At 52.3% G+C, this 12,040-nt stretch overlaps 1 protein-coding gene across 1 annotated transcript; it reads left to right on the top strand.

Moving 5' to 3' along the window:
- Nucleotides 1-7,202: 7,202 nt before the first annotated feature.
- Nucleotides 7,203-12,040, top strand: CIROP (ciliated left-right organizer metallopeptidase). Its single transcript, XM_078448397.1, has 14 exons — nt 7,203-7,587; nt 7,709-7,802; nt 7,894-7,945; nt 8,245-8,388; nt 8,668-8,793; nt 9,004-9,088; nt 9,232-9,377; nt 9,453-9,624; nt 9,808-9,877; nt 9,953-10,049; nt 10,155-10,427; nt 10,638-10,867; nt 11,043-11,222; nt 11,704-12,040. Exons 1-14 carry the CDS (start codon nt 7,293-7,295, stop codon nt 11,909-11,911), a joined length of 2,172 nt encoding a protein of 723 aa, XP_078304523.1. The 5' UTR covers nt 7,203-7,292; the 3' UTR covers nt 11,912-12,040.

The raw sequence follows: 12,040 nt of genomic DNA, 5'->3' as shown, positions 1-12,040 counted from the left end.
CCCTTCAATAAGTAACCAGGAATTATGGGCACATGAGAGACATAAGACACAATAGGGCCTAGAGTCTCTCCTGGGCCGCCAGTGACTTGTAGGCCACTGCTGAGAAAGCCCAAGTTAGACATTAAGGAATAACTTTCTGACAGGTGGAACCCAGTCTCTCCCTCTCTCTCCCTTCCCCTCATCTCCACATCCCCAGGGGCAGAGACTTCCTACATCTTGGGCATCCGTGGGCAGCACGCCAGCCTCACCCAGGACTCGGTCCCTTTTCCTGCCTTTGCCTCTGTGTCCCTCAGGCATCCTGTCCTACATCTCTCCCTGGATCCCACTGCCACAGATCTGGTCTGCACAGACAGATCTGAACCTCAATAGCTGGTTTATTCCTCAGCCGTGGGGCCTTCTGAGTTTGTAAGGGGGAGGCGCCAGTCTCTGTGGATGTCCGGGAGAATCCCGCACCTTCCTTTTAGCCCAGGGGGATGGGGTTGCATAAGGGGGGTTTGTACAGAACATGGTAAGTGACTCAACCTCCGGATTTCCTCCTCTCAGCTCAAGACCACTGCCCCTTGACTTATTTTCAAGGTTCTGGGTGATGGGACCTGGGTTGTTCAGCACCAACTCCGTGCTTCTTTCCCACAGCTCTGAATTGGGTCTCCGCCCAGCCGTCCACCATCCTCTGGGCAGGTGCTTGGCACCAGGGCTGGAGAAGGGTCCCAGCGCCGCTGTGAGAAAAGAACACACCTGGTGCCTGCGTGACAAGGAGTGTTGAGCATGCCCCAATGCTCTGGCAGATCACATCCCAGGGGGATGACACATAGCCAGGGGTCACACTTTCTGAATGAGGCTTCTAACCTGACCTCCTCTGGTTTGGGCCAAAGTAACTTATTCAACAAGTATTTGTTGAGCATCTGTCCCTGTGCCAGGCTCTTGCAGGGTGTTGAGAACACGGTAGTGACCCAGACAGACCCAGCTCTTCACTGAAGGAGTAGGAAGAAAAGGACAACAAGCGAGTGCACTATCTTCCTTTGCCTTTCTAGGTGCCCCCTACCCTTAGTCATCCTGCTGTGTTCCAGGCATGACTGGACGTTGGAGAGCAGCAGGAGGGCACCCTCTCTGCGGTAGGGGACAGGTACTGCCCTCGGCTCTCTTTCACAGGCTCCCTGCCCTTATGGCCCTGGGGGCTGTAATGGACGCTCGCTGCAGCTAGCCAGTTTCTTCATCTCTCCTTGCAACTTTCCCTTAATCCCTTCAGTCAATCCATTAATACCTCCATTTGGGGAAACCAAATGGATAAACAGGGAGGGAGGTTATTTTATTTATTTAAAAAAAAAACTTTTTGTTTACATGTATTCATTTTTGAGAGACAGAGCACAAGTGGGGGAGGGGCAGAGAGAGAGGGAGACACAGAATCTGAAGCAGGCTCCGAGCTGTCAGCACAAAGCCCGATGTAGGGCTTGAACTCACAGACCACGAGATCATGACCTGAGCCAAAGTCAGACACTTAACTGACTGAGCCACCCAGGTGCCCTAGGAGGGAGGTTATTTTAGCTGGGGTGATCAAGGAAGGCTTCTCTGAGAAAGTGACACTGGAGTTGAAACCTAAAACATTTCAAGGAGGAGCAGATGTGCCAAATTGGGGTGGAAGGGTGAGCAGAGGAGAGAGCAAAAGGTGAAGGCTCTAAAGTTTGGGTGATCAAGAAAAAGAAAGCAAGCCAAGTGAGGCTGGCTGAATGGAAAGAAGAAGGAAAGGGGTAAACAAGAAAACACCTCCCTCTGTCTAGAATGGAATTGCAAAGGACTCTCTCCCTTTCCCATTCCCTCTGTGGGACAGGACAGTCCCTAAGAAACTGAGGTGTCACAGACAGCAAGCATCCAGCACCCAAACCCCTTCTCCAACCCACCCTCACCCCCCAAAGCAGAGCTGCCTCAGGGAAAGAAGAGGCAGAAAGAAGTGCTCATCCTTGGGCTGCGGTGACTTTAAGAAACCAGCAAATCAAGGTCCAAACAGCACACACATGCGTCCCATTGCTTTAGCCTCCACAGTGGGCTCAGGCCTGCTTTTCCTTCATGAGCTGAACTGGGGACCGGGATGAGAGTGCTGAGCTGAGAGACAGGACCTCAGGCCCCTGGGAAACGGCTGAGGTGAAGGAAGGCTACTTGGTGATACCGGGAAGAGAGAGGAAGCTGCCCAAGGTGAGGCAGCCAAGGTCAGTCCTGCAGTGGCTGCTTGTGAAAGCTGCTCCCCTGCTCAGTGCACACCTCCCCACCCCACCCCCCATGGATTGCCACACGCCTGGGCCCCCAGGGCCCCCATCCCAGTGTTGCAAGATCCCGGTTGGGGTAGTGGGGGTGGAAAGGGGCCTCTTCACCTCCACCCCTACCCTGTGCCAGCCAGGGAGGGGGCTCTGGGATGCAGGGGGCTGTATAGGAGATGCTGAGGCAACAATAGCCAGGGCTGGCTGAGGGCCTGTGCACCTCCTCTCTGACAGGCCAGTCACTTCCTGTCACCCTCGCTGGCCCCTGGCAAGCAGACCTCTCCTCTCAGCCTGCACTGTTCCTAAGTGGGAATGGTTAGACTTGGGCAGGACTCCTGACTGGCCTTTGTCAGCTGCTGCTATAAGCAGGCCCAGCCCCATAGAAACTTCCTTGGCTCATGAGAAATTCCCTGAGGCAACCCTGCTGGGGACATTGTGGGAAAATGGCTGCAACTGGCCGTCAATTCTGACTTCTGGAAGTAGCAGAAGGGTCCTAGGACTTGGGAAAAGCCAGGTTTCCTAACAGGGAGAGCCCCACCTACAGAGCCATAGCCTCCCCCTGTGGTTTTAGAAACAGAGATCTAAGGTAGGTGAAGGCAAGCCATAGGTAGAATGGATCCCCCACACCCCAAAAGCCAAAGTTCAACCCGAAGCCCCAAACTGTCCAACCCTCTGTTGCCCCCCACGCCTAGCACTGTTGCCCCTGGCCAGGCCATCCAACCCTGCTGCAATCGGGACGGTTTGCAAAACGCCTGCTAGCTCCCGCTTTGTCACCATCTGAGGTTAGGACTGTACTTGGGAGATAAGCCCAGGCCCCACCCGCCCTCCAGAGCGAGACTGCTGGCCTGCTGCAATCGGGACGGTTTGCAAAACCCCTGCTAGCTCCCGCTCTGTCACCATCTGAGGTTAGGACTGCGCCCTAAGATAAAGTCTAGCCCCGCCCACTGGCTCTGCCTTCAAACTTCTCAGGCAGCATGGCCAAGAGACAGAGCTCCTGGGAAGCCTCACTCAGGCCCAGCACCAGCACAGAGATGCCTTCTGCCTGGTCCTCCCCTCCCTACCTTTCCCCTCCATCCCCAGCCTCACCTCTGCACGTTGTCATTACCACCCTCTCCCTGCACTGGCCATCTGCTCTCTTCACCTCCCATCCCCATCCTTCCTTCCCCCTCACATCCCTCCTGTCTCCTCATCATACCCATTCATGTATTCATTTGCTCAAAGAATACTTATAACACCTACTCCAGGCTGGGCACTTTGCTTGTTCTAGAAGCTACAGGATACACAAAGAGAATAGTCCCTGCCCTCATGGAGCTTACAGATTCATGAGGGGGCCAGACATAACATCACAAATAAATTGATAATTCTAAATGGGCAGTGCTATGTGGCAAAAGTAAAGGGGCAACTGGGACGGATGTTAACAAGGGCACCTGACTTAAAGGTGAAGGTCAGGCAAGGCTTCTTCAAGGAAGTAACATGCAGATATCTCTAAAAGGTGAGGAGTTGGTCTGGCAAAGAGCAGGGGTTCCCAGCAGATGGAGAAATGTATGCCAAGGCCCCAGGCAGGCCCTTCCTGGTCACTCACAGTGGCTGGGGGACAGACCAAGTCAGAGAGGGGCTGAGACCAGACCTCCCTCTGATGGGATCCAGAGCATCAGAGGCTGGAACCACCTCCCAAGGGAGGTGGACATTTCCTCTCCTCTAAGGAGAAAGAAGAGACAGCGGGACAGCAGCAGACACAGATACAGGCACAGGTAGGATGTAGCAGGCTGTGGCCAGTTCTGTCTGTTTTCACCATGAGAAGAGGTGAGTGTCAGTGATGAAGCAGGAGGCTCTGAGAAGCAGGCTTCAAGGTGTAAGACCTCAGGTGATGAGAGGAAGGAGGACTGAGATTTCTGACTGGAGAGCATGCCTCCACTGAAGTCAATGATGACAATGGAGTGACAACAGACTGTTCTCCTGGGTGATTTCCCTCTGTGGTCCTTAGCTTCTGGGGGCCAGGGTAGAGAAGTCAAATGTTGGGAGGCAGGATGGACAGGATAGACAGTGAAGCGGGGGGTACTTTCGAAGGAGGGATTTAGTAATGAGCATGGAACCCAAGGCCGAAGATGAAAAGACAGGAAGGGCCAGCGGTCCTTCCATGAGCCCCTAGAACAGCTGCAGTAAGCCTACTTGAGCAAACAAACCGTAAGGAAAGGAGATCATATCAGACAGCACGATGTTTGATTCAGTTATTTCATAGGTGCTGCAGTTTCTGGTGATGATAAGGCTCCCGGGAGTGGCTTGTGAGGGTGGAATGGAGAATGTTAGAGATGGGAGAGTGAAGGAACTGAGAGGTCAGTGTGCTGGACAGAGCATCCACACAGGCACCACCACCACCAAGGCATCCTCTGTTCAGTCCCATCCTCTCCCACACCCCGCCCTCGTCCTAGCTGGCCTTCCCTTCCTCCCCTTCCTCCTCAGCACGTCCCTCCCAGTCTCTAATTTCCTCCCTCTGCAACCTCTTCTCACCTCTTCCCCTCTGGGATCTGCCCCACCCTCTCCCATGCCTCAGCCTCTTCTTATGCTGCTTCCCTCCAATCTCCACCTATTCTCCTTGCCCCCTCTTTCTCATCCTGCCCCTCCAATCGATCACGATCATGCTATGCCCTTGAGAACACTATTGCATTTTGGGTTAAACCCCACACTCACCACCTACTCACTTTGCCTAATTTTGCCGTGCCTCGGTTGTAAAATTGGGGTATTTATAATAATACGTACCCTGGAAGGTTGCCAAAAGGAATGTGTGAGTCTAAAGTACTTGGAAGATGTCTGGGCACAAAGGGAATGCTCCAATGACTGTTATTCTCACCCTCTCTCTTTTCCTCCTCTCTTTCCTCCCAGCCACCTTCCCACCTCCATTATCACTCTGTGCCGACTTCACACCTCTTCAAAGAGGCACAGGCGAAATCAGACTCAGCCCCTGCCCACAGTCTAGCAGGGGAACAAGCACAGAAATAAATGTCAAGAGAATATAATAAGTGCTAGATGCACAAGAGCTGCTATTGGAGAACAGGGGCTATGCAAACCATCTCTGCCTGGGGGAGTAAAGAAAAAACTCAGCAGGCGGATACCCTCTGAGCTGGCTCTAGGAGGATGGGGAGGAATTTGCCAGGCAAAGGCAGGACAGAGGTATTCCAGCAGAAGAAACATGAGGTGTTTCTTGTGCTGTTTCTGCTGGAAGGTACGAAGTTCTGCATGCGTGTGTGAAGAAGTTAGCCTGACCCCCCGGCCCTGGTGGGGGTGCCCCTCCTCTGCGCGGCCATAAGGGGGCAGCAAAGCATCAGGAGCGGCTGCGGAGGGGCCGGAAAACGGAAAGCCACACAGACCTGGACTCCCTTGCCCCAAGCCTCACCACAAGGGTTTTCCCCAAATAGGCTGCCCTGCCAGGAAAAAGAGGGAGTCTGATACCGTGCAGAATAGGGTTTGTCTTAGAAAAAGAACAAGAGTCCCCTAAAGATTTGTACACATGTTGATAAGAACAGAACAGCTCTCCACTGAGTTGGAAGTGTCTGTGGAATATGTACTGTTGACGTGACTTCGTATTTACCATGAGCATGGACACTGTTCTCAGCACTTTACAAATCTTTGCTTTCTCCTCAGAGCAGCCTTGTCAGGTAAGTATAATCACCCCCCTTTTGCAGATGGGAACACGGAGGCACTGGGCCAAAGCTGCATAAGCAGAAAGTGGCAGAGTTGGTTTGGCTCCAGCGTTTGGCTGCCTCCCTTGTAATCACCTTTCCAGCCACAGCTGTGGCATGTCAAAGTATCAAATCCAGCCTCCCTAGGAAGTCAGCGGCCCTTCTGGAAACTCTCATCCTGTCAGGAATTAGCAGTGTTGCTTTATGTCATTTCACCCCTGACCTGTTTCTTCAAAAGTTAAACAATGGGGTTAGGTTCTGTTCCTTCATCCACAACACAGACGGATGACTAGGCCCTCGGGACTGTGCCGAGTGCTGTGACTACAAAGCCAGCCAGGAAGCAGGCTTACCTTGAAGGAGTGCAGGATGCGGAGGGAGTGCCGCTAAGCCAACAATTATAGAAGGAGAGGGAAGGGGAGGCCTTCTGTGAAGTGGGCCTCCTCCCCTCCCCAGAGCGAGAGTGGAATTTGGGCAGGAGGTGTTAAGTAAGGAAAGCTTCCCGAAGTAATTATAGGGGAGGTAGGAATTAGCCAGGCAGGCAGGAAAGGAGAGCGGGAGGGGGTGGGGGGGAACAGGATGTGAAAACACAGTGTGAGCAAAGAAAACAGAGGGACTTCCAAGAGCTGGGTGAGAACATCTTTGAACATCTTCTCTTAATGTCCACTGTAAGAGTTGACTTTCCCCCGCAGCATGCCTATCTGTGAAGCCTCACAGAGCTAACACAACAGCCTCTCCTAGGAGGTGTCAGTCAACCAACATGTGTTTGTTGAGCACCTACTAAGTGCCCTATACAGATGGGGGTGACGCCTAAAAGTCTTGCAGTCTGGTTAGAGTCCACCCAGTTCTGATACCGGGGGTAGTGCCATGCAGAAGCCTTGTTTGCCCATCTCCAATGAGGTAAGTAGGCATCTGTGAAGCACAGAGTGCCCCTCCCCCACACACATACACCCTTATTTTAACACCAACTTTTTAGTTCTAGGAAGGTTCCAAGGTTGTCCACTCAGAAAGGCAGGGGAATTAGGATGAGAGATGAAAGAGGGTTAGGAGGGGTTCCCAGATGGCACAGGCTCCTGTTTGGAAAGATCAGTTGAGGCTTTAGGAATAACACTGCCCCGCCCCCCAGCTTTCCACTCTGGCATGGAGGGTGGGGGGGCGCAGCTTTGATCCTTGTGCTTCACATCCGACCTCCTGGGGGTAACTATAGATTTAGTCAACAAGACTCGAATCTTAAAAAAAAAAATAAGCAAGAGTGGTGGAGAGGGTATGGAGAGAGACAGTAAAGAGAGGGCAGCCAGAAGTAAGTGAGGCAAGGAAGAGAGGAGCAGAAGACAGGACCCAGGGCACATTAGGGAGGACCACTTGTGAGATGTTGCTGCTGCTGTTCCTGGGGATTGCTGCAAGCAGATGCCTACACGATGAGACACAGAAGTCTGTGAGCCTGCTCAGGCCCCCTCTCTCCCAACTTGCCCCAGACTTCCGCTCTGCTTCCTTCACCCACCCTGGCTCTCGTGATCCTCAGCCCCTGAGAATCCGAACCTGCTATATCAGAGATCCTGTATCAGATGGAGCTTGGGATACTGAGGGAGCCGGAAGGAGAGGAGTACTTCATGCCCTGGTGGCTGCCAGACAGGCCGCTAGGAGACTCCAGGGTGTCCTCGCAGGTAAGTAGGGAAACCAAAGGTAGTCAGGGAGGGCTGAGGGTCAGAGGGCTATGGAGGAAGACAACCAGCGAAAAGGAACTCTAAAGATGTTGAGGTGAAATCGACTTCTTGTCTTTTTAAGCCCCTCCAGTGCAAGGACCCCTGCTTCTGAGTCGAGACCCTGCACAGTACTGCCATGCTGTCTGGGGAGACCCAGACACCCCAAACTACCACAGGTGAGATCATATCATTGAGAATGTACACGGTGCCTCTTCGGCGGTACCCAGAAATGTCTCCAGCTCACCTACAGGTATTCATTCTTGGCAGGTGCAGCCTCTTGAACCCAGGGTACAAAGGAGAGAGTTGCCTGGGAGTAAAGGTGAGATTTGGGGATCTGAAGATCTCTAGCCTGCCTAGACTTCTCCAAGACCATTATTAGCACCAAAATTGTTTAATGTCCTTCCTAATAAATGCAGATTCCTGAGCCCCTTCTCACCCTGGCAATTTACAAAATCAGAGATGGGGAGGGAAGGTGGCAGGAGTCCCTATTCTGACCAGCTGCCTACATGACACTAAGGCAGACTAAAGACAGAGACTGTCCACACTCCTCACTCCTAGTACCCAGTTTCCTATTGTCCTCATCTGCTAAACTAGATGCTACATTCTACTCCCTGCCAGATCCCTGACACCCATCTCCGTGGTTATGCACTGTGGCCAGAGCAGGGTCCCCCACAACTTGTCCAGCCAGATGGGCCTGGGGTCCAAAACACTGATTTTCTCCTGTATGTACGGATTGCCCACACTTCCAAGTGCCATGGAGAGGTGAGGCCCAAATCAAGTCCTTTTCCATGTTCTGTCTCTCCTAGTCTTAAATATCCTGGGGAGGGGGAGGGAGCATAAAAGCAATTTTTATTAAAAGTTGTGCTCATTTGAGGTAACTTGGGTCATGTTGATGAAGTTTGGGTGGGAGCTAAACCCCTTCAGGTAATCCCTTGGGACCATCCCTGCTGAGTTCCGTGGGTGTCTATTTTCAGAAAGATTTCTTCTGTGTTCTCCCACATCCCTGCTTTCCACCGCTACCTTGTCCTGGCCCATCCACAGCCTTCTATCATAGCCTATGCTGCCTGCTGCCAGCTGGACTCAGAAGACAGGCCCCTTGCTGGTACCATTGTCTACTGTGCCCAACATCTTGCCAGCCCCAGCCTCAGCCATAGTGACATCATCACGGTGATTGCTGCATGATGAATAGGAAGATGCAAACAGGTTGGGGATAGGGGACAGGTCACTCAGCTTCCCATGAAGTGGAAGAATCTATTAAGGTTGGAGGAGAAGGTGCCTCAGACTCTAAGAAGAGCTGATTGGGCAGAGGGGCTATGGAATGGCCGGTCAATCTGCTCCACACCCAGTCCCCCTCACCGTGCGGTCATTTGTCCTTAGGCCACACTACATGAATTGCTCCATGCTCTGGGTTTCTCTGGACAGCTCTTCAAGAAGTGGCGGGATTGCCCCTCAGGACCCGGTGGTAAATGAGAGGAGTGAGAGTCAGCCTTCCCACAATGTCAAAGAGAGGGGATCACTACCATCCCACCAACTCCTTCCCTCCATTTCTGCTCTACCCTTTCTGAGTTTTCCTCTCATATTGCCTCCTTCACTTTCTGTGCTCAGTTCCAGAGAACTGTTCTACAAGGCCGCAAGTCACAAGGCGTGATGAGTGGGGACAGCTGCTTCTCACTACCCCAGCTGTTAGCCACAGCCTGGCCAAACACTTGGGAGTGCTAGGGGCTTCACTGGGTGTTCCCTTGGAAGAAGAGGTGAGACTGAGAACACCTCGGGGTGCTGGAAGGAAGAGGGGGTCATCAGGTGGCAACGGGCTACCTCCTCCCTAGGGCACTTTGTCTTCACACTGGGAGGCCCGACTGCTGCAGGGTTCTGTAATGACCGCTACCTTCGATGGTGCCCGGCACACTCGACTTGATCCCGTCACTCTTGCTGCCTTCAAAGATTCAGGCTGGTACCAAGTCAACCACAGTGCTGCAGAGGAGCTGTTGTGGGGCCGGGGTGAGAACAGAGGAGAATCGCATAGGGGCCCTCACCACCTGAGTCAGCTTGGGGGCAGTGAGAGAGGTTGGAAGGGGTTATCTGCTGCAGACGTGTAGCTGAAGCATAAGCACAGCCAGCGCTGAGGGGTGTTGGGGGCTTCACTTGTTCTGAGGGCTCTTTCTCTTCCCACCTCTCAAGCAGGATCTGGCCTGGAATTTGGCCTGGTGACCACATGTGGGGCTGGCTCCTCAGACTTCTTCTGTACTGGCAGGTGTGTGTGCTGAGTGGTTGAGGGGCTGTATGGCTGTCGGGGACCCTGGTGTCAGCTGCCATCCCTTCCACACAGTGGACTGGGCTGCCACTACCTGCACCTGGACAAGGGGAGCTGTTCCTCAGACCCCACGCTGGAAGGCTGCCGCATGTACAAGCCCCTGGCCAATGGGGTGAGACGACTGGAGAAGAGAGAATGGAAGTGAGTGGGCCCGGAGAGGAGTCAACGTCTAAGGCATCTAGGCAAACACTATTCTGCCTCCTGTCCCGCCTTTCAGAGTGAATGCTGGAAGAAGGAAAATGGATTCCCACCTGGGGCAGACAACCCCCACGGGGAAATTTACCATTCCCAGAGTCGTTGCTTCCTTGCCAACCTCACTTCACAACTGCTCCGTGGGGACGAGACCAGGCGTCCCTCTCAGATCCCACACCTGAAGGAAGCAGAGCTCACTGGCCGCTGCTACTTACATCAATGCACAGAAAGGGGAGCATACAACGTGCAGGTAGAGGGGTCACCCTGGGCCTCATGCCTTCCTGGAAAGGCTATTCAGGTGGGTATCATAAGTGAAAAGCTACAGAGCCCCTTGGCAAAAGGAAGTTTGACAATGCTTGTATGGTAGTTAGTACATTTAGATGTTCATTCATTTTTCTCTAAGTACCCACCGAGTCTGTGACTCTGATCTAGATTGTACAATTTCCTTAGAAAGGCTTGAGCAAACAATTGAGGTCATAACTATACCCTGCTATGTATTTCCTTACAGATACCTGGGTACTATGGTCTTCTCTTCTGTCCCCGGGGTCGGCTGTGTCAAACAAATGAAGGTACCAGTGCTGTTACTTCCCCACCTGTGAGTCTTGCCACCCAAGACCTGTTATTCCATCTGTCTTTACAATTAGCTGGGCCCCCAGGCCACTCTGTGGGGAAAGAAATGCTAGAAGAGCTGACTGAAGCAGTACTACAGGCTCTGGTGAGCAGAGGCCACACTGGCAGGTAAAGGGACAGTTCAGACTGAGGATGTACACAGTGGGCCAGGGAGACTGCCTAAGTTGGTTACTTCACCACTCTCCTCTGAAAACTTTGTGCCATTCCTAAGCCTGCACCTGTTTCAGGAGATATACTCTTCCAGGGACTCTATCTCCCTTAAGAGATCCAAATGTCCCTGTAGGTGCTATTTCCACAGCCCCTCCACTACCACTGGACTGGTGTTCACTGTGTACATGTGGAAGTCCTCTGGCTGCCACGGGCCTTCAGTTGGTATGCTGCACAGGGCCCTGACCCTGAGTCTCCACAAGAAGCCCCTGGAAGTATATTATGGAGGAGCCAGCTTTACCACAGAACACATCAAGTAAGACAATATTCCAAGTAGCTTTCTTTCAAATTCCTGGAGTCCAGATGTTTGAAATTGCAGTAAGCACTCATGTGTGTCTTAGGCTTATTTTGGAAAACGAGTGGGATCACCTCAGACCTAGCACTATGCGACACCTTTCCCTCCACAATGATGGAGTTCCCCATCTGTAGGACATAGGGATCCTAGTCCTCTTCCTCCCTAAAGTACTAACAGGCTACTATGTCTAGTTACCTAAACACCATAGTCTAACTGCCAACACCTCACTGCCAGGTTAGGTCTCCTTCCAACAATTTAAGTTGCTAGGAGACTTGGATCTTGGTCTTTTTCCTACTTTCAGGATCTATATTCCTGATTTCCTGTGTAGCTTGATTGGATGAAGCAGAGTTTCATGAGCTCTGTATATTATGATAAAAGTGAAGCCCTTCACCTCCTAAGCCTAAGCATTATTTCAAGCCAAATATTACCTCTATGTTCCTAGGTCACTGGTTACCTTGGACCAGAATTCCTCCATGACTCATCTAGGGCTGTCCATGGGACTCTGCCTAACACTGCTTATCCTGGTGGGTGCACTGGGAACCATGGCCTATCAGAGAAGAGCTATTCTCCAGGTGGCACCAGCTGCCCCTCACCATTCACCAGAGCTCCAAGAAACAAGGGGCCCAGTTGAAGGAGTAAGAGAGGTGTGACATGACAGGATAGATAGGGCAGATTTTTTCTTGGAAGACAACTGGATGGAAAGTCTATACTTTTCCCAGAATGCCTCTTTCTCTAGATACCAACTCTATTCTAGCCTTGTAATGAAAAAATTCCAGAGA

This window comes from Panthera onca, chromosome B3 (assembly GCF_046562875.1).
Source record: "Panthera onca isolate mPanOnc1 chromosome B3, mPanOnc1 haplotype 2, whole genome shotgun sequence".
NCBI lineage: Eukaryota > Metazoa > Chordata > Mammalia > Carnivora > Felidae > Panthera > Panthera onca.
This window is presented reverse-complemented; position numbering and strand designations above follow the sequence as displayed.